At 37.4% G+C, this 21796-nt stretch overlaps 1 protein-coding gene across 1 annotated transcript in view; it reads left to right on the top strand.

Annotated features, from left to right (window-relative positions):
• The window catches only part of RNF17 (ring finger protein 17), a 40426-nt gene that overhangs the window by 1105 nt on the left and 17525 nt on the right, over window positions 1-21796 (top strand). Inside the window, exons 3-20 of the mRNA XM_071434117.1 lie at window positions 594-652; window positions 1613-1668; window positions 2915-3014; window positions 4094-4174; window positions 5554-5651; window positions 6439-6610; window positions 7934-8010; window positions 10277-10351; window positions 11523-11614; window positions 13154-13315; window positions 13895-14087; window positions 14541-14706; window positions 16024-16214; window positions 16785-16923; window positions 17389-17542; window positions 18240-18355; window positions 19288-19408; window positions 20145-20262. Coding sequence (XP_071290218.1) covers window positions 594-652; window positions 1613-1668; window positions 2915-3014; window positions 4094-4174; window positions 5554-5651; window positions 6439-6610; window positions 7934-8010; window positions 10277-10351; window positions 11523-11614; window positions 13154-13315; window positions 13895-14087; window positions 14541-14706; window positions 16024-16214; window positions 16785-16923; window positions 17389-17542; window positions 18240-18355; window positions 19288-19408; window positions 20145-20262 — 2170 coding nt within the window. The remainder of the gene's footprint in view (window positions 1-593; window positions 653-1612; window positions 1669-2914; window positions 3015-4093; window positions 4175-5553; window positions 5652-6438; window positions 6611-7933; window positions 8011-10276; window positions 10352-11522; window positions 11615-13153; window positions 13316-13894; window positions 14088-14540; window positions 14707-16023; window positions 16215-16784; window positions 16924-17388; window positions 17543-18239; window positions 18356-19287; window positions 19409-20144; window positions 20263-21796) is intronic.

Here is a 21796-nt window from a genome sequence, read left to right as displayed (position 1 = left end):
ACAGTAGATGAGCTGCTGGATTTGATTAACACATTGTTTATTTGCTACTTACCAGTAGTTAGCAAGAACAATCAATTCCTTTTGATTCCTCTCCGGCTTCTTTTCTTGATGAAGTGATTTTCAAGTTTGCTCTAAAAGAAACCTCATTTTTCTGGGTTTTTCTGCATGAGTAACTTTTTTCCAATAGTTGAAAAATTGTATGGGATGCATAGTATTTATGGGTGTTTATTAAGCCAATTTTTTTCCTGTACTTAACTGTGCTTTTTGAAGGTCTGGGATTTTTTGCCTTTTTTCCTTTTGTATGGTTATCCTGTAGTGAATGTAGTAACAATATATAATAGCTAAAGATAACAGATAATGCCCTAATCAGTACATGCAAGTCAGTCTTGGTAATTCTCAGCTAAGTTTTATATCTATCCATCTGGATTTCTATTCCTAGCTCTTAAATTCCCTTATTTAAAAAAGTCAGGGTTCTAATTCCTGTTGACTTGCTGAATACTATTTAGAAGACTACACTGGTGATGGTGTATTCCTTTTGTTTTATGGATTAGGATGCCCTACAGGGGTGGGTTTTTCTGTGCTTGCTTTTACAGTGTTGCACGGTGATGGGAAGGATGAAGACACTGATTTGTTTTGTTTCTCTTCTGCAGAAGTAAGTTGATCTAAAGCTTTCAGTTCAGTAGTCACTGGGGTGGTGTGAAGTAGCAATTTTATAGGAGCTTGTGAGTTTTCATGAGAGTGATTAAAGCAGGCTCAGGCCCCCTCTGTGTTCAGGGTCTGTGCTTTATGACCACCTACATCCCCAGCAGGTGCTTGCTTGCATTTCTCATTACACAGTGTTGCTGTGTAGTGCACATCAGCTGTTCAGAGCCTGGGTTTAGGAGGGTGTGCTTTTACAGTTCTCATTAGTGCCCCTTGTTGCCAGATCTGTTCCACCCTCTTGTGTGCACACAGTGTGCAAGAAAGCTACTCATTAATATGTACATTTTCTGTACATAAAGATTTAAAAGATACTAAAAAAAAACAACTTCACTTTGCCCGGTAGTGCGTCAGTGTTGAGGTTTTCTGCTTCTGCATCTTAAAAAACAAATTGCCTTGTGCATGACTCTTCTGTGTTGTGGCATGTTAATGCCATTGTTTCATTGAAATTTATATTTTGGACAAACATTAAATGCCTTTTTTTCCTCTTATGAAATTCAAGTTTAGCATTTATTGCAAAATACAAGTGAGTCAGATCTTTGGCATTTAAGCCCTGAAATTAAGTCTTATTGAAAAAGGACATTGTAGAATCTGGTTCAGGAATCAAGTATGTTATGAGTTTTGCATAATATGATGGGGAAAATACTGAGTGCAAACAGGAAGTCAGGATTCCTTTTACTAGGAACACTTTTTATTTATTACAAAGGTGCACTGATGGCTACAGATGTTCCACTTTGGAGCTCTTTCCTTAGACCTCCCCTTGTACAATTCAGCAGCACTTACTTTGAAGCTCTGTCTAATTGAAATGGTGGGCAGGGGTGGATACTGAAGGTGAAAACAGGTTTATAGAATACCTTTCCCTGGGATTTGGCTGTAAGCCTGTGGTTTAACTTGTTTTCCCCTCTAAATTTAGGACAGAACGGACTTTAAATTTGGGCTGTGTGGCAGCAGCTCGGAAAGACAAGCAAGGTAAACCTTTAATAAATCTTTTTATGTCTTTAAATGCCAGCCTGGGAGAAGACTTGACCAAGTAAGTGATTCCAGACATTTTCCTTGGGCTGATTTTTCAATGTGTCCTTTAAAATTCACTAATGTGTTGTTGGTATGAGTGTCTGATACTGTGGGAACACATTGAGTACAAGTATCATTTCATTGAGAGGCAGCGAAAAACAAATTGGTTTGGCTTGAAAATGTGTGAAACTGAAAGTTTAAGCACTGTGGTAGATGGCTGATAAGGGTTCAGAGGGAGAGAGATCTGCTGAACTGCCAGGCTGTGGTGGGAAGGACTCACCTGCTGATCCTATTGCTCCTTCTGTTTCGATAACCAGTCACAGCCATATGAAGATTATGCCAATAATATTCTGTGGTCTTGTCAAATCTAAAGTACAATCACTTGTTTATTTGCCCAGTCAGTGTGAACCTGAAGGAAGTCTTGAAGTGGCTATCTTCCCTCTGCAGTGTTACTGCTGTGGAGATTGACGTTCATGCAAATAAGGATAGTCCCACAAAATTCTTTCAGGTCTGCTGCATAAGGAACCTGTTCTGAAAGGAAGATGTAGGAAATTTATCTTCTGAGTTTGGTGCATGTAACATGCACTGCTAACCTTGCCCAAAGTGAAAGATTCCATGTCTGGCTGTCAGTCTCTGCAGCAGTGTTCTCCCAATGCTCTCACCATTGGCCAGACACAACAAACTGAGCCCCAGAAGAACAACACAAGGCTTCCTTCCTGGAATAAGGCTGCTTTATGCTCACTGCTTTTGTGGGAGTCTTGTTAGCTGTTGCAGCAGAGCAGCTGGAGGTCATCATATGATAAAACTTAAGAGCCTTCCTAACAGGTTGCCAGTAAATGGTTTTGGTGTCATTGGTCATGTGTTCTAAAGATTTTAACAGTAACAAATGAAAAATGAATCCTGGAATATTCATAGTCATGCATTTACTCTCACTGAGGATAAGAATCACTACCAGCTGCTAAGGTTTTGTTCAGCCTTGCCAAAATTGTCAAATGAAAAATAGCTACATTTAAGGGGATTATAGTAAAAAGGAGATATTTTTTAATGGGGTATCTGCTATATGTGTGAATTTATTTGTTACATAAATAGGTCTGTATATGTATTTAATGATAGATTTTGAAATACTCTTGTGAAGTATTTGTAGGAAGTTTGGTACTTTATTTAAAATGCACAGGTCTGTTCTTTACAATGTTTTTGTTTGCAGGCCCTTCAGTCACAGTATCAAAGAGAAAAATGTTCAGTACCCATTTTCTTCCAATGGTGGGCTGAGTGATGGATCAGCTCTAGCTCCATCAGCTGACATGGTGCGTTAACATGGAATTTCCTTATATTCTCACTTGGTTTGGTATATGCATAGTTAATAGTGCACTTTGTAAAACAAAAACTCTGCAGCCTTAACAGTTTCTTGCTACTGTTCTGTCTTACCATAGGGATGTGCAGCTACACTGTTCATAAGATAACTTGGCAAAATGAGTGCAGCTCAGACTCCTCAGTGAGATCATAGCTGAAGACACTTAGGTCTGTCCAGCTGCTATGAAATTACGTATTTTGAATTTAGCTTTTCTTAAAAGATACCCCAGGCTTCACAACATTTGAGTTGGGGACTGCTTTATTTGTTTTTAAATTTGGGACATCTGCAAGGCTTATGTTCACATCCTTAAAACAGTAATTCAGGGCAACAAGGTTGGTGGACAAATGGACCTCTTTATATTCTGTTAAATTTCCTAACCTCGTCTTTCTAAATAGGTTTGTGAGGTTTTAGACCAGAAAACATAGGTTGTGGATGTTTTAAAGTGACCATAAAGGACCTGTATATCCAGTGCCAGTCGTGTTTTCTTCTGTGGAGATTGTCCTGTACACTGACCTTACAAATGCCTGATGTGATTTCTTAGGTAGTTTTGTTACAGTGCCTGTTAAAGTTTGAAAATGGTTTCCTTGTATTGGCAAACTACTGGAAACTAGCTACGTTTTTTTGAGGGGTTTTCCCCAAGTGATATTCCTAAATACTTTTTGTTCTAGGCTGCAGTATTCCCATTCTTCAATCTTCCATGTTTTCTTTTCTCTGTATTAGTAACTTTCTTTTGCCTTTTTTTTTTCATTTACTGTTTTAATTTGGTTTTTGTATGTGAGTATGCAACTAAATTGTCTGAAGAAATAAATTTAGCTCTGTTTCAGAAATACTACAGTGGAAATGTTCTCAGTGAAATTCAGGTGAGCCAAGTGTTTTGTGCCTGATGGCCATTATGGAGCTGCTCAGAGTCTTCACGTAGCTCATCAGTCATCCACATCAAATGCCTCTGTCAAAATGGCAAATGGTTGTAGACCCTCTTGCCTTTTAGTTGTGCAAGCAACTTTTATGTTCATTGGCAAACTTTTCCTTTAGGAAAACAACACTGGGCAAGATATTGATGAAGCTTTGGGCATAGCTGTTAGTAATCTTGGCCACTTCTGTGATGCAAGCAAGGTGGGTGAAATTTAGTTAAATAACTCACTAAATAATCAGTCCTCTCCTAGACTGGAGGTTTTTGTTGTGGGTAGTCACACATTAATGCACTATTTAAATTTGTTTTTCCTGTCTTTGTTTTGTCTTTCAACTGTTCATGTTCTTTCTGTGAGTGCACACTTAAAGCCCAGGCTACAGTCTGAGAAGTAATCTGCAAAGGAGTACACAAGCCTGTGCATAATTTAAAGTTAATAGGTCAATACATACATTTAGCAGAACCATATGCAAGCCAGTCTTTAAGTACTAAGTTTGTGTTTCCTTGGATCAGGGAAAAATTCAGCTTTTGTTTTTACTCTAGCAGCTAGTCTAACTTTTAAATTCTAGTGTGCCTCTTTCTGCATTTAAAGGTGGAAAAGATGTTATGAAGGCAGCAGAAGTAAAAAATACAACAAAATGTGCAGAAAAATGTAAAGCAAGTAATTTATATGCACAGTATAAAACATAGGAAGAATCTTAAAATACTAGCTAATGCTGTTAATAGGTTTTATTAATTACCTTTTTAACTTTATCAATTATAATTAATTTATTTAAACTTTAGCTCTTCTTAAATGTACTGTAGAAAAGCTTGCAGTTCTGTCTTTGCCATCTATTTGTATTTTACTTGTAAGACACACAGTATAGAAGTATTTAATGTTTCAAAAACTTAGTTCTGGTAAATGTGGTGGGAAGTGTCAGTGAGGCCTGTTCTCCATTACTTTCCAATTGGCAATCTTTATGTTAAGCAAAGCTATGTTCAATTCCTAATTCATTTACTAATAGCATATTGTAAAAACTTCCCATTTCAGCAGCTATACAATAATAACCCAGGGGTATTATATTATAATACCAAGACTGTGGTCTTGCAACAGGTTTTCAACAAAGACTGAGTAATTGCCAAAGCAGTATTGCACTATTGAGGTTGCTTTTCCCATGGTCTCTTCAGTAAATGTAGTGACAAAACTGATGTTTAGCCAGAGGAAGATTTTTTTTAATGTTCCCTTTATGCTCACAATGAGTTTTTAAAATCAGTAGAAATCTCAGCATGCTGTTATCTGTGTATGGTGCAGGTTTGAAGGTCAGGTAAGGAAAGTGAGACATTGGGCCCAAGACCTGTGTGTTTCTTCATAGACCTAAAAGCTTCAGTGGGGGATTCAAACAGTGCCAGCTGACTCCAGGTTAGAGAAAAAAGAGGGTTGTAATGAGCCATAAGTGGTTTAATGTAACTCTATCTGCTGGGGTATCCATCACTGTCTTACTGTTCATTGCTTCTGTTCTGAATTTTAAAAGTAGTACTAATAGTATTGTGAGAGTAATAAAATAATAATGAAATAATGCATGTTTATTCGTACTGAACAAAATAGGTGCTGGAATACTTGGAGTTGAAAGTAAAGCATAAAAAAGACAAAGTTACAGAAGCTGCAGATAGAACACTTGATGAACTTATTACTCTTCTGTCAAGGTAGTAATCTAGTTTTGTAGTATGGCACGGGTGAGTTACTTTTACCACAAACCTTGTCCTAATTCAGGTGAAAGAGTAAAATTTTGTTTCGATTTTCTCGTAGCAGTATTTCGTAGTACCTGTCTTTTATTTTTACCCTTTCATTGTGGCATCTTGGAGCTGGTTTAGCTTATGCTGCCTCTGCTCTTAAAAGGATAAGAAAAACTACTCATAATGTTAATTTTCTGAAAAAGCTCAGTTTTGAGGTTTTGCAATACTCTTATTAGTGGATGATAAATTTTAACAGCAGGGATAGCAGGGTTTTTTTTTATTTACTTCCTGCACGCTTTCAAGCTGATAAAAGCACAGGGACACTTCATTTCTCCATTTTCACAAATATTTATGTCTTCAGATTGGGGGCAGAGAGGTGTTAAAGCTCAGGTTTCCAGAAGAGCCTCTAAGGGGGATGGTCTTTAATTCTGCCTTAGTAGAATTAATTGTAAGATTCAACTGTTTATTTTTCAGTTGGATGTGTTTGGAAATATCAGGAGGCTGAAATGGAAGAGTGCTCCAAATAGTTAATTAATAAATATCTTCTCAGTGTGACCTCCTTAACTTTCATGGTTCCTCCAATCACAGAGTGCATTTCCCATGCCTGTACTTCTCACTGTTTGGGGGAGATGATCCTTGTGTGTGAGATGTATCCACTTTGTAGTGTGTGGCTGGCAGCTGTGTGTAACAGTTCAGATTTGAGTCTGTGCAGCTGAGTGCATTTTAAATTCTATGAAAAGTAATGTTTTTAACACAGGAAAAGAAAATCATTCGCAGAATTAAAGGAGAACATCAACAACTACATTTCTAGTATTGCAAAAACAAAGGAAATCATTGAAGAGAAGAAGAAGCACTTGACTGGTGCCATTAGGACGGCAAAGGAATTAAAATTTTCACATGCTTTAAGAAACTGTTGTGATCTCGCTCAGGTAGTAACATTCTTGCACTGTGAAATAATTTATTTTTAAGGAATATATTAAAATTTGGATTAGAAGTTTGTGGTCCCAGTTTGCTGATTTCAGTGCTGACATTTTGGGGCTGTTATAGTCTTAACCTGCTTCTTCACAGACACAGAATTTTTATTTGGTCTTAGTCACAAGTTACAGTCGGGTGACTGATAGGAAACAAAAAAAGGTGGTTCTTACCTTGAAGAGTTTGGCATCTGAAACAGGAAATGGAGGGGGAGGATAGGAAAACTGGCACAGTGCTGATCAGTGAAAAGGTGATGTTTGGATCAGTTCAGTTTCTTAAGCCTTTTTTTATTCCAGAGCTCTTCATCCTTCTCACTGAACTACTCCGGTATTCATAGCCACGCTCACTTGATCCTCTTGGTCCCAGGCCTTTACTTTTGTTCTTTCTCCCCATCATATCTGCTGTTCATAGAAATCCATGCTACGTGCCATGCTGTATCAGAGCAGAGGTCCATTTTCTTAAGTCTCTGGCAACAGAGAGGAGAGATGCTTGGAGGAAGCATCCAAGAAACTGGGGAAGTTGAAGGTTGAGGATTTTAGTATCAATAGGCTGCATCAGGGTCATTACACTGAATAAACATGACCTTATTTTGTCATAAGATTGTGGAGCATCTTCTTTAATGCCATTGTAAAGCTTGTGGCAATGTGCGTGGGTGTGTACATATGTGCATTGTATGTACATAGGCAGAGGTGGTGGCAGTGAGTTCCACCTTTTACTGTTTAAAGTGAGGTTTATGTAAAAAAGCTTCCTCTGTTATTTCAAAATGTGCCACTCTATTTCATTTGGAGCCTTTGTAGTCCTTGTGTTGAGAAAAGGAATGAATAATTGGTCTTGTCATTCTTTGAAGAAATGTGCTTTTCAGAATTGCCTACCCTGCTTCTATTAGTCACTTTCCTGCTGAAGAAACTGGGTCTTCTGACTCAGGAAAGACATCTAGTTGTTCCTTTTTTTCTAGCATTTACTTCTATCTCACCACTGTGAGTTTTTTGGGAACTGGCAGCCACCACTCTCCTCTCATAGGCCTGCCTTTTTACTTAGAGATCACTTTCTCATTAGATATTGAAATAAAAGGAGTATCTGACTTTTGCTTCTGTTAGCATGCTTAGATTACAAAATTCCAACCATTAAGTGTTAATAAGGCAAGAGGCATATTTGAGAATTGGCTGTTGGCTAAACTCTTGGGGATTTTACCATAAAATTTAAGGTGTCATGCTATAGATAATAGGTGGTTGTATAACTTCCTGTTTAATGGAAGCTAAGATTGTACTTCTTCATTTCAGATTATTTATGACTTGAAGTTGCCAGTGGAGGCTGAGCTCTCAAGAGTGAAGAATTTAAAGGACAAAATACTTTCAAGGTAAATGACTGGAGTGGGAGATATACAGGGAGGTAAAAAGAGGCACGGGTTATCTTAATTACAAAAACTGTTCATGGGACAATTAAACAGCAGAAGTTGAGCTTCTTCACTTGCAGTTGACTGAAAAACTACTTCAGGCATAAGTATGAACTCTTCACTAAAAGTAGGCAATAGCCTTTATGTGAGGCATGGGGGAGAAAACACATACAATTTGCTGAAATATAGGCAAATGCATGTGCATTTTAAAAACCCTTGACAGACTTCTGCCACTTCTGAAATCCTCCTTTCCTTAAAAATAAAAATAAATTGGGAGAATAAGGGCTTAATTACTTTTTTAGTGAGTCAGTTTCTGACCTTCAGGAAACATTAAATGCTTTTTGGACTGCTGGTGTCTAAAGAAGGTTGTGGAAAATCCCAGTTGCTGTGCTGTCCTCACTGGAAGCCACTGATGATTTCTGTAGCAGAAGTGAGTAAGAAAGTAGGTCACAGCTGAGGTACACCTGACCATGTGCAACTTGGTCATAAGGCTGGCCAAGAGTGCTGCAGTTCCTAGTGCATAAAGGCCACACTGGAAAATGATGGAGGGACAGGACAAAGATGGTGCTTCCTTGGAACATCTTGGGGTGGGCCCCTGTTGTATTTCAGGATGTGGAACCTCTCAGGGAATAGAGTGGGGGGTGTAATTCTGACTGGCGCAGAGAAATGAAGCTGAGCAAGTTGATTATTTACATGCTAAATGCAAACAATTTTTGTAGGATCACAGAATCATTTAGGTTGGAAAAGGCTATTAGGATCACTGAATCCAACCATTAACCTAACATTACCAGCTCTACCTTTGCCATGTGTTTAAGTGTAGTGTCTACATGTCTTAAATCACAGTCATAGAATGGTTTGGTTTGAGTGGGACCTTCAAAGGTTGTATAGCCCAAGTGTCCTTCAGTGAGCAAAGGCATCCTGAGCTAGATCAGGTTCCTCAGAGCCCCATCCAGTCTGACCTTAAACCTTTCCAGGGATGGGGCATTTACCACCTCTCCAGGCCACTTGTTCTGCTGTTTCACCACTCTTACTGTAAGAAATTCCTTTTATCTACTCTGAATCAACATTCCCTTAGGTCAAGGGGTAATGGTTTTAAACTGTTGCAGGAGGCTCTAGAAAATTTGTGTGTGCCTGTCTTTCTGGAGGGTGCTGTAAGATCTCCCTGGTGCCTTGCCTACTCCAGGCAGAGCAGCCCCAGCTCTGTTAGCCCCATGCCTCCAGGGATGGTGACCCTGGGTGGGTGGTTCCAACATGAGACAAAAATTAGGACCCCTCCTGTCTTGTTAGTTGAGTTCTTGAGTTAGAATATGGATAAAGCAATCTATAAAATCCTCTTTTAGAAAACTTAGGCCCTACCTACCAAGTCACTGTTTTGAAGATACTGTCAGTGATGAATGGCAATTTCAGAGATGCCTGTTTAAATGCATAATGGTAAACTCTCCCAATTTAAAAGAAAGCTGAAACATAACAAAATCCAATTTTGTTTTCATTGGGAATCTTTTTGAGAACTTCAGCTGAACAGAGGACAAAGGAGACCTGATAACTCTAAAGGCATTATGTACCTTGTGCCACTCCAAAATTACACCAAAGGTGAAAAAAACCACAAGTAGGAGGTGCATAGAAGTTGCGACACATGCTGTAGACATAAAATGTTGTAGAAAAAAGAGTGATACTTTCCTGAAGGGGCAGTGGGAGAGAAGCCCAGACAACTGTTCAATACTACTTAGATTTTGGTTTTCATTAATTAAAACTTGATAGAAAAGCTAAGGCATTTATTTAAGTTACATTCACAATTCCATTAATTTAAATGTAAAAGTGCTTAAAAGATTTTGCTGGTTTTCATTGGTAAAGAAAATAGTTAATAATGTAGCAATGAACAGTAGCATATATTTTGGACTTGAGTTACAGTTTTGTTCTTTACAAGGGAAAGAAAATTCTTTGTGCAGAATAATATATTGAACTAAACTGAGTGTAGATGAGAAAAGTGGGTGAATGCTGCAGTACTCTGTGCATGAGGGAGAAAGCATAAGACAAGAGTTTTTAAATATGAACATGAAGATAAATGAGCAGCCAAATCTGGTTTTTGTAGGAACAAATAAACTGGAGTAGGTAATTAATCTTACTTTGCCCCTCCATGAATATTGTGCTGAAAAACACCATAGGTCTCAAACTGTCAAAGTGATTTAGGTATTCTTGTAACTCTCTATAATATTTGTTGTCTTCTCTTGAGATTGTTCCTGAACACATTTGAGATTACATCTTCATTAGAAAATTTGGGAGACATTAAACAGGGAATGACAAGGAAGTAAGTATTTTTTAATCAAAGAGAATAGGTGTAGTAATTTACCTGCTCTGGTAGTTACGTACTTACTGGAGACCAAATCAAAAAAACTGTAGGTGCTTATGGAATTCAAAGAGTTTATTGAAGCAAAGCAAATTTTTATATGCTGGTATTTCAATCACCATTCTAGTCAGTCCAGTTTGTGTTTCAATTCTGACATTTTGGTTTTGCTTGTGTTTTGCCCTAGTATATTTTGCTGAATCACCTAAGTTATCCAGATTTCATTTATGCTGTTTACTTTTCAACTTTGATTGGCACTTAATGATTCGACCATGGAACCAGTTAGGCTGGAAAAGGTCATTGAGTCCAACTGTAAACCCAACACTGCCAAGGCAACCACAAAACTGTCTCCCTGGGTGCTGTGCCTGCTGTGTTTGTACTGCATGTAATAGAGATGTTAATCATTTCAGCACATGAAAATGCATGTAAATTAATCTAATGAACAGCAAGTACTGAAATTGGTAGTATTTCCAGTTCACAGTCTAAATACAGATTGTGTCAAATGCCAGAAGAAACTTAAGATTAACAAAGAAAACCCTTTTATTTTTAAAATTACAATTGCTTTTAACTTATTTGGGGACTTTTTGTTTATTTTTTATTGTTGTTTGTTTGTTTCTGTGGTCTTTGACTAATACTTGAAAAAATAGAATGGAGTTGCTATTAGGGCTGTTGTAGTTAACAATGAATATGCTAAAAAAGATTTATTGCATACTGTAATACTTGAAAATCCTCCACACGAGAGTGAGTAGTATCTGTTAGTACAAAAGCATCTGATATGCCTTTTGTTTTCAGCTTTGAGCTATCTTATCACATTATGAACGTTGTTTTCAAATAGTTAGTATTTGTACTTGTGGTCTCTGATCATCTAGGTGGGGGTAGCTCTTGCAGTAAGCTGTGCCCAAGTATATGTACTGTGTCTGTGACAACTCTTCCTAGGATTCAGAGTTATAGTACTGGTTATTTGTTGTCTTGGTACTAAAAAGTGCAATTTGGTTTATTTCTAGCAGGTCTTATGAGGCTTTTTTTTTGACATAGTGATGCATTCTTAATTAAAGCTCTGCTTTGACTTGTGCTTTTCTAGAAACAGACTGAATTATGTTAATTTGTTTCCAAATAAAATTTTTCCCAAATACAGTGAAGATAATGGGCAAGACACTCTTATCCTTGATGAGCAGGAAGAAACACCTGATGTCATAATAGAAGAAATACTTGAAGATGACATGGAAGGCAAGTGTCTTAGTACCTCATGCTTTCAGTGTTCCATTGCTGAGTGTGATCCAGTTTTTGAGTCTTGTATTATGCTGTGTGTTTGGCTCATGCAAGTTCTTTAATGGTGTCTGTTTCAATTCTTTTGAGGGTTTTTTTGTTCTCCTGTTTAGTTCATTGAAAACTTTATCACGAGCTCTCCAAAGAGGGTCAAAAGCACTATCTGCTATACTATGATTTACTTTGACTTGTAAGAGTTTCTGTTATTGGCTCTGGAGAATTCTTTTCTGTCAGTTGCCTCAGCTTCTTGAATCTTCTCTCAGGCCATTGTCCTATGATATTTGGCAGGAACAGCTAGGTTCCTCAGCTTGTCAGGTTCTCCCTGGATTGTACTAGTAAGAGTGTAGCTGACAAGTCCATGAGGGGATCCTTCCCCTCTGTCAGAAGACTGAATCTGGAGTACTGTTTTCAGTATTGGACCTTGTGGTACTGAAAGTCACTGTCACACACAGGAGGGAGTCCAGCAGAGCCTGCCAAGCTGGTGGGCAGGAGGTGCTCAGGGTCTTAGAGGTGTTTTCCAGCCTTTATAGTTCCATAGTTCTGTATGTAAGACAAGATAGCTGACTCATCACTCTTGGAGACGATGACCAGGGGTGATCCAAAAGAGGCTGTGTCCCTATAGGGGAAATCTTCCAAGTCATTCAGACTTCTTGTTCAGGTGCCATCTTTTACACTGGAAATGGCCAAGAGAAATCTTGCATCTCTTCTGGATGCAGCGTTTCCTAAATTTGGAAGTGCAGTCCTGGATACCTGCTCAGATTGTTTCAGATGCCAGATTCTGTGTAGTCTTTCACCCATGATGTGTTGCAGTTCAGAGGTGGCAGTGCTCCAGGATGTTGCAAGTTTGTCTGGTTGGTGTGCCCTGATCAGTCATGCAGGTGACATTCAGCCTAGATGATGTTGTCCACTCTTTGCAGGTATAAAATACTCCTGTAAGAATTGGGTTGTGGGGCTTCCAAAACCCTCTGATCCATTAACAACCTTTGTTGAGTGGCTTCAGAAAGAGAAACCTGTCTTTTGCATCCCTAATGGGGGGAGGTGCCTGCAGTACAGAGGATTTGGATGTTTAGTCACAAATCCTGTCTTACATAGGGTCATCTCTTGGCTAGTTCCTTGGTCTTTGTGCACTAACACTAACTATAGGAAAGTGCTTAGCATACCTGTTCTTAAAAGTAGAAGTCTTAATCTCTAATTTGCTTTCTATGTCCTTGTTAGAGGGAATAAAAACTCTGAATTACCCACTTAAATTCAGGCTACCACTTTGTGAGACAGTGTTTTGTTTTGGAGGGTAGCATAAGGGAGGTAGTTCAGAAGAAAAAAATTCCATCAGGAAGCAAACATGGTAGTAGTTTGAAACAAGTATGAACAGACTTGTCAGATTAAAATCTGTTAGAGGTAATATTATCATGATTAATGCAACATAAACTCAATCATATGCCTGATAATATCTGTTGGAGTCACAGATGGAGGGTATTTGATAATTTGTTATGTCTTCCTCAGGTTTGACAGAATTGGTGTTGGTAAGCCATGTGATAAATCCATGCCATTTCTATATTCGGAGATATTCACAGAAGAAAGAAGCATTTGCTTTGCAGACAAAATTAGAAAACTTCTGCTGTAGTAAGAGTTCCTACCTCTTGCCTTCAGACATTTTGGAACTAGGTAAATTGTTAATTTCTAAAGGTCTACACAGCTTGAAATACTACCTTGCAATATACCTTCCTTAGTATCATATTCTTTCTTTTTTCTCTCCTCCCTCCCACTCCTTTATGTGGTAAAGCAGTCCTTATAAAGTTCACTGACTGAATAGAAACCATTCTAGAAAGGAAAATGAAAGACAATAATACATTCTTAAATCATTAAAATTATTTCCTAGCTAACATGTTGATGATGTTACCCACTTCCATAATGTGTTCAGAAAACTGATAAAAAGTATGTATTATGTCAGTGGGGTTTTTGCCACTTTTCTCAGAACTATAGAAAGTTTACCAGAAATTACTTTTTGATACAAGCCAAGCACCTGATAGCCTTAAAGACACTGTGTAAATGAATGTGAGGGGAACTTCTAGTGGCTACAGAGACAAGATTTACAGTCTTTGTGTCTTCATTGTAGCAGTAGCACTTTTATTACCTGTGTGGAGGATGGGAATAGGGGAGCGTTATGCAGAACTGTAACAATAGTTTCGGTGTGAAATACTCTAAAATACTGAATTTAGTCCTTTTGTATTTGCTTCCATATAGGTGCTAGAACTTTCATTAAGAGTAAGGAAACTGGAATGTGGTGCCGTGGAACTATCACTGAACTAATTCCTGTAGAAAGTAAAAATCAGAGGAAGAAGCTTTGTGGTCCAATAAGATACAAAGTGTGTGATATTGCATTGCTGAAAGTATTCCTGATTGATTTTGGAAGCTCTGTAGTTCTTATTTTCTCAGGGTATGTTTATGGAAATAAGGGGTTTTGTCTGCAGTTGCTGTCTTTACTGGTGTTATTCGAGGTCTCTTCTGAGAAACAAGTCCTTCCTCAACTTCACACAGGTGGAAAACCAGATACCCAAATGGCTCTGGTATTCTCTGCATACATATTCCCTTCAAAAAAAAAAGTGGCACTGTATTTAAGTGCACAAGTGTACAAGCCTGCATGCATTAAAATATTTAACTGAGACATGAATTTGCAAAAGCAAACTCATGAGCATGTAAGTACTAAATGTTTTAAAAAAATGCATTTCACTGAGACTTTAAAATTCTGTTTTATGGACATGACATTACGCCAATTACTGCAATAATAATTTACAATAAAAGTTTGGGGTTTGGTTTGGGGGGTTTTAGGCATTGGGTTTGGACTATTTTGCTTTCAAGCTAGTGCTGCATTTATTCCCATTGACATTAGATGTGAACCCACTGAAAGGCCTGATCCTGCTACTCTGCAAATTATTGAAACCCATGACATTTGTCTGTTTGTGAGGAAGCCTGACCAGCACATTGAGGCAGAGCTTGCAGCCATTCCTCCTTTAGCAGTACGGTGTTCACTGAAGGATGTTGTTCCCAAAAATGAAGTAAGTACAAACTGCTTGAAGTATTTCAGGACCTTCTTAATAAGATTTCTGTTAAAGAATGTAAATATGGAATTTAAAATTATTTTATTCCAATATAAACAGAAGGAAACTCAAGAGTACAGGGTTTATTTTTTTAAGTTAAATTCTCTTGTAAAAAGATGTGTTGCATTGCTCTCATTGGAAAAGAAATGAAAGTCTTAAAAAGCCTGTGAGACTACAAATGTATATTTCAGGCTTAAATCTCACTGTTCATACTTTAGACATGTTCTTTTGTGAAGTTTAAAAAGTAATTGCAAAATTGATCCTCTTCTTTTGTGTCTGTCTGGTAACTATGCAAGTAGTAACTTTCAAAAGTCATCCAAACAAAGAATAAATGGCTTCTTAAAAAAAATTTAAGATAATCCCTTCAGGGATTGTACTTGTTACTTAAAAAATTTTGCCACTATTGTAAAGTATTATTTATTCTCTTTCAGTATAATCATAAATAAAGTACTGCCAACCTTTATTCTATTACCAAAAAAGGAATATATATAACAGTATTATTTCCTTCAGTATTCACTTTTTATTAGGCTTGCTTTATTCCTGCCACATTCATGTGGAAGTGAACTAAGTCCAGTACACCTCTGCATTTCTGACAGTATTAACTGTTGGTCAGTTTTGAGGAGTTTTTACCAGTCTGATGTTGACTGAAGTAACTTTAAATAGGAAAGTTCTGGAACAATTTTCTCAAGTGTAGATAAAACGCCTTCCTTATATGTACTTTCAATTTTTTCTGTGCGGAAGAGGCACAGATTTGCAGTATCAAATGGGAAATGCATTAACTTGATCCCAGAGAAACAAATTAAGACAGGCTTTTCCAAGGTAGATAAAATGTTACACAGGATGCTGTGGAGAGCAGCAGTGTGTAAATTGATCAAATCAGGTTGTGCATTTGTGTGAAGACACAAGAAGACAAACTTATATTTCTGTTCTCTAAATTCATGGGAAAGTCATGAGATGAAAGTAAGGTCAGATGATTCTGGTTGATGTATCAAAACAATCTGAGGGGGTCTTCAGAAGAAACATGGTAGAAACTGCAGTCCTTTGACCTGACGCAGTTTTATACAGTTTAATACACATACTAATCCATAGTTAATTCCATTCAGTGCTGTCCTGGCTATGGACTAGACAAGTCTGACCATGTTCAGTATTTAATCTGTTCAGATGCATCTGTACTTTCTTCTTTGCATTTACTTTATCTAGCTTTCAATTATTTTGTTTGTATTTTTTGTTTTAACATTCTCTGACATCCCCAGTAACTTTTTCTTTCTAATACAGGATGAAGGTTGGGAAGAGGAGGCAAAGACAAAATTTTTAGAAATGGTAAATAATAAAGTTGTTTCAATGATGGTGTTTAGAGAAGAGGATGGTGTTCTCATTGTGGATCTGAGAAAACCTGCATTTAATGAAGTAAGCAGTAATACCCCACTGTCTCTCAAGGATGCATTGGTTTTCTTAGATTTGGCAAGGTATGTGTCTTCTTTCCTTCCATCCTGCTCCTCATGCCATAAGTGATAACAGAATAATGCTTACCAAGTGAAGTTTACTAAGCTGGTTGCTTTTGCAGTGTTCCCTATATTAATGTGTGATGTATTAACCTTCAGCAGTGTCTGCTGATTTCCTTTTTTCACTTTCACCAATGAGCACCATGCTATACTCATTTGCACTAGTCAGGCTTCATTTAGATAGGGAACTTTATTTTAGAAAATGGCAAAATATCTATTCTGTACAAATTTTAAGTAACGGGGGGGCTCTCTAAATGAAAAGCCCTTGATGTCCATCACAGACAGAAAACCACACAGAAATGAGCCTGGGATCTGTTTGATTTGGCTGGTAGGCAGTGGGAGAAGCACTACAGATAATTGGCTGCACCATCTACAAGAGGGAAAGTTTAAGCTATACATTTAAGTATCAATCAGGTAATTTTTATAAGATAATTTTGTGTATTTTAATGGGAAGTTTGACATTTGAATATAAAAGGGTTTGTTTGCAGTTCATTTTGACTGACTTTATTCGAAATTTCTCTTTGTTTATCTTAGGTTTAAATTACAGCTTCCCAGCCAGTTGGAAAACTGCACTGTCTTGCAGTACAGTCCACCAAATATTCCACAGGAAGGAGAAGAGGTCTTTGTTGTGGTTTGTCACATTAATAGTCCAAGTGATTTCTATCTTCGCTTGGTAAGTTTAGAAATAAAACCTGTTCGCATTAAACTATGAGTAAACATTTTAATGTTGACCTATTTGTAGCCCACACTAAATAAGCTACAATTTCTATTAAGTTCTGTCACTTGTTACCAGTGGTTGGATTCCTAGAATTAGTAGGTGAGATTAATTCCAGCAGTCATTGATTCAGCCTAGTTAAACTTCAGGAACTCTTAAAATCCCGGAAAGGTCTTGTCAGTTCTGTAACATGATTCATTCTTTTGTGGGTGTGCAGTATTTTACTGGTTAGAATTGATTGAATAGGGCACTATTCAGTAATTGTCAGGCTCTTTAATTCACTTTATGTATTCATGACCACTTTAATTTTGGAGGGAAGACTGGAAAGTACAATACTATTAAAAGAATTATCCCTTAAAAGAGTAAAAATGCCATTAAAAAGAACATCTGCTGTGTATGTGTGGTTTGTTGTTTTTATTTCAGAGAGAGAGTGTGGAATCTTTAGCTCTTCCAGAGAAAATTCAGGAGATATATAAACAAGAGAATGGTAAAAACTTTGAAATTTTTTGCCCAGTTGAAGGCCAAGCATGCATTGCAAAGCAGGAGGATGGGAATTGGTACAGAGCACAGATTATAGGTGAAGTATTGATTCTTTTACTCTAATGCTAGGTTGCAAAATCAGATGTGCTAGTAGGTCAGAGTCACATGCTGGATATGAGCAGTAACATCCAGCCAGTATTTTTACTGGGAATTATGGTACTACCAGGTAGCTTCATAGAGTCAGTAGTACTAATTCATATTCTTTTGCTATTAACAGACTGATTTATACACCTGTGCTTTCTAAACAGAGATGCAACATATTCCATTCTCTAGAGATTATTGAAATTCTATTACATAATTATTTCAAGTAGCATTTCTCTTGCTGTTACAGTGTGAACCCCAGCTTTGGCTATTCCAGCCAGCCTGTGAGTGTATCTGGTGTTGGTTCATAATCCTCCATAGTAATTCCAAAGGGAGTGGGGGGCTGTGCTTGTGCTGAGTCTGTGTTGCCTGTAGGTGGGCAGTGTAGCATGTCTGCCTACGTGTTTACTTGGCATGTCTTCAGTGTGCCAGTGTCTCACAAAAAGGGCCCAGATGCCAGGGCTGGCATTTCAAGGACCTGAAAGAGCTGGCTCCTAAAGAATACTCATTTTGGTGGGGGTATAAAATTTAAAAAAAAATTATACTAGGTGGTCATACAGCATGAATGTGGGGTCTGCTCTGAAATTCTGGTGCTTTAACCTGTATCAGATACTAATTTTTTGTTAAAATATCTTGGGTTGTTTTCCTTGGAGGGCTGCCAAGTTGTCGGGAAGTTCTGGTAAAATATGTTGACTACGGCAACATTGCAAACTTAACTCATGAAGACATACGCAGAGTGAAACAGGAATTCCTGAGCTTTCCAGAAAAGGTAAATGCCTGGATTAAACACTCAAAATTAACAGCATCTCAGTGAATGAGAGGGGAAAGAGAGAATTGGGCACCTTCTGAAATACATTAAATAAATAAAATATTAAGGAACTTCATTTTTGCCCACCATTATGAAGTGTCTCACTTAATGTTTTGGGTGCATATTGAAAACTCAAATTTTTTTTGTATCTTTCAGGTGTTAATTAAATCTAATGTTGCCCTGCAATTTACATACTGCAGGAAAGGTATATATACAATGTGTATATACATGCTTCTTTAATTCATCTAAATTTATTTCCATAATAAGCCAAATGAAATTTTGTGTTCTTTCCTTTTTAAATTATAATCTCGTAATAAGAGGGGGTTTTTATATGTATTTTTGTTTGCATTTAAAATTTGGTGTTTTTCTAACTTGAGGAATGGATGGAGTGTCCCCCTTTTGACAAGGAGGAAAACTGACTGGGAAAGAAAATGGCAAAGTATTTCTGCCAAATAAAAAAAGTCCATAAATGGAAATTATTTTTTTCTTTGCTATTCATTTGATAGTTTTGGTTACTAATCACAATTATGCTGAACTTTGAGACTTCATATGTTGGTAGGGGTTTTTCTTAACTCCTTGAAGGCACTTTTTTTATCACTTCTGTGCAATAATCTTTACTGATCTCTGTACTGTTCTATGCCTTACCATAAAGGGAGAAAAAGAGATTTAGGCTCTTTGTATCTCAGCAAGAAGGTCTCTGAATGTGAGGTTCATGCTCAGCTACTGGGAAGGGAGGGATCATTTTGAACTAAATCAGATTGTGGTAATGTGGAGCCAGAAGCCAAGGTTGTGCTGTTGTGCATGAGTGCAAAGCAAAGCCTGTGGTTCAGTCATAATGAGATGATCTTGATCTGTATGTGATGTTGGTTGCACAATTTTGGGTTTTTCTTCAGGCAATCAGGTGTAGGCTGGCTTGCATTGAGCCATTCAAAGGGGCAGATGAGTGGAACAGAGAAGCCAAGGAAAGATTTGAAGAAATGACTGAAGATAAGCTTATGTTGTGTTCAGTTATTGGTAAGTTACCAGGAGTGTATTAATTTCTATTTCTGTATTGTTAGGTTGTCTCAAATGTAGAAACAATCACTTTGAAATTTATAATAGTATTTATTTTAAATGCTTGTGTTCATACCTGCTAGAGATAGCCTGGAGTGAGAATATCTAAATTCTCTCCTCTGATTGGAGGAGGCATAACAGATAAAACTTGCAACAAAAGTTCTGTTCATGTCTTATCTTACAGACCACACCAGTGTTACATAAGTATTCTGATTATTCAGGTGGGCTTGTTTCCCAAAGTACTAGCTGTCCATGACATTTCCTGACTTTATTGGTGTCTGTGACTGTGATTGCTGCTGCTCTAAAATATTGCCAAAAAAGAAAAATAATTTCAGATAACACATATATGCCTTAGTAGGATTTTTCTCAATACCATATATTGTTCATATGTAGCTACTTACTTCTCAGCCCTTGTGGAATGATGATTTGGAGCCCATTTGATAAATGGAACTAAGCATAGCAGTTGGAGTTTTTCTACAAAAGCATTTTGTGATTATTGGTGTATTTTAAGTTAATTTTATGGATATGTGCAAAGTTAAGCATCTGCATATTGTTGATGTTCAGAATCAGTTATTTTGTACATCAGACGCAATTTTGGAGAATTCTGTCTTTTGGCATTATTTGTCATTGCTCTAAAACCAGAATCTTCATACTGTCATTGATTGGCACTAATTATGTTGATATTATTCATTCACAGAAATTTTAGATAATAACATCTTATCTATTGAGCTCTTCAATGCCTCTGCTGATAATGGGAAAAAATTCAGTATTAACTGCCAGCTAGTTGAAGAAGACTTAGCATCCTACATACCTGGGTAAATACATTGTGCATTTCTTTCAAAGTTTTTGGAAATACAGAATTTGTGTATTGAAACTGCTGGTGTTGGTGTGTCACCTCCAGTGGCTGGAATTTACCACATCTGTGATAAATTGATTTTAAGATCTCATCCATCAGCTGGTGTAATTTAGAGTGTAACTGCAATTCAATAGTTTAATTCTCAAACTAAATCTTAACTAATGTATTGAAGTTGTACCTGTGAAAAAATTTGAAACCAAATGTTTGCCTTGTACTTGTAGTGCCCCTGAGTGCCAGATCTTCCCAAAGTGTTCACTGTTAAGGTTCCCATTCCCATGTAATAAGAAAAAGAATTTGTGTCTTAAACCTGCATATATGGTGAGTCATCCCTTTGGGAGGTCTGTTACTAGAAAACACTTGGATAACCAGCAACAGAAGGGTTGGGAAGACAGCAGACTTGGGAAATATAATAGATAATCCATGGGCTATATATATATAATTCATGAAAATCTGTACTTACTCTTCAATTAATCATTTTTGAATACTGATGGAAATACATCATTAAATGGGAAGTTTTCATTCCAAAAGGAAATTCCTGAATTTGCTTTTTTAGGAGGAAGCATGTAAGTGGATTTTCTCTCCTAGGTCAGAAATGTTACTAAATCTTAGTAACACTCTAATACTGTCATAGTCACAATTTTTAGTAAGATCTTTGTAAGTTATGCAGCCTGAACAGCTGAGTTGTTTTTTCCCTGTCACAAAGGTATTTTGTGGTGTCCCATCTGTACTTAGATGCTTGCTTCCAGCCTTCAGTCGATGGGATATATTCCTTTAGTATAAGTTGTTGTGTAACACACTGATCCCTTGAATAAGGTGGATTTTATGATCCCTTGCTCACTCTCCCTTCTTTAGTTGGACTGGGGAGAAAATAAAAGAAATTTGAAAACTCATGGGTCAAAATAAAGACAAAGAAATCACTTGCCAAGTACTGTTGCAGGAAAACACACTTGATTTTACTTAGTTATTACTAATTAGCATAAACACTGAATGACTAATTCAGGCATTGGTACACAGAAGACAAAGATTTATAGCACCTACCCTCCCCCTTTCCAGGGTCAAGTTCATTCCAAGTAGCTCTCATTCCTCCCCTGCCCTTGAGTTCCACTCAGCATTCAGGGAGGCAGTGAGTAGTGCAGGCAGTTGGGGTCAGGACACAGCAATTTATCCATCTTGCCCCTTCCTTCTTTTCTTCCTGTCCTTTAGAATGGACCCCCCACAGGCCTTTGTCCCTTATATTGTGGGGCAAGAGGCCCACTCCAGATGTTCTGTTCTTATGATCTTGGTGTTCCCTGTGCTATCTCTTCTCTTCCCTGAATGTGCAAGGATACCTTCTGAAGGAGAATAAAAATGTTACTATCGTTCATGTTTAGAAGTAGCACTTATGAATGTTTTTGTCTAAGCTACAGCTCACTTTTTTCATGTTGAATAATTCCCTGTTATTTTGGTATTGAGCCTTTTTCACTTCATATAAAATCTGTTTAAACTTTCTATTC

Source organism: Agelaius tricolor, unplaced genomic scaffold, assembly GCF_023055355.1.
Source record: "Agelaius tricolor isolate 1412-34295 unplaced genomic scaffold, bAgeTri1.0.p SCAF_9, whole genome shotgun sequence".
Lineage (NCBI taxonomy): Eukaryota > Metazoa > Chordata > Aves > Passeriformes > Icteridae > Agelaius > Agelaius tricolor.
Note: the sequence above shows the minus strand (reverse complement) of the source record. Positions and strands in the feature narration are given on the sequence as shown.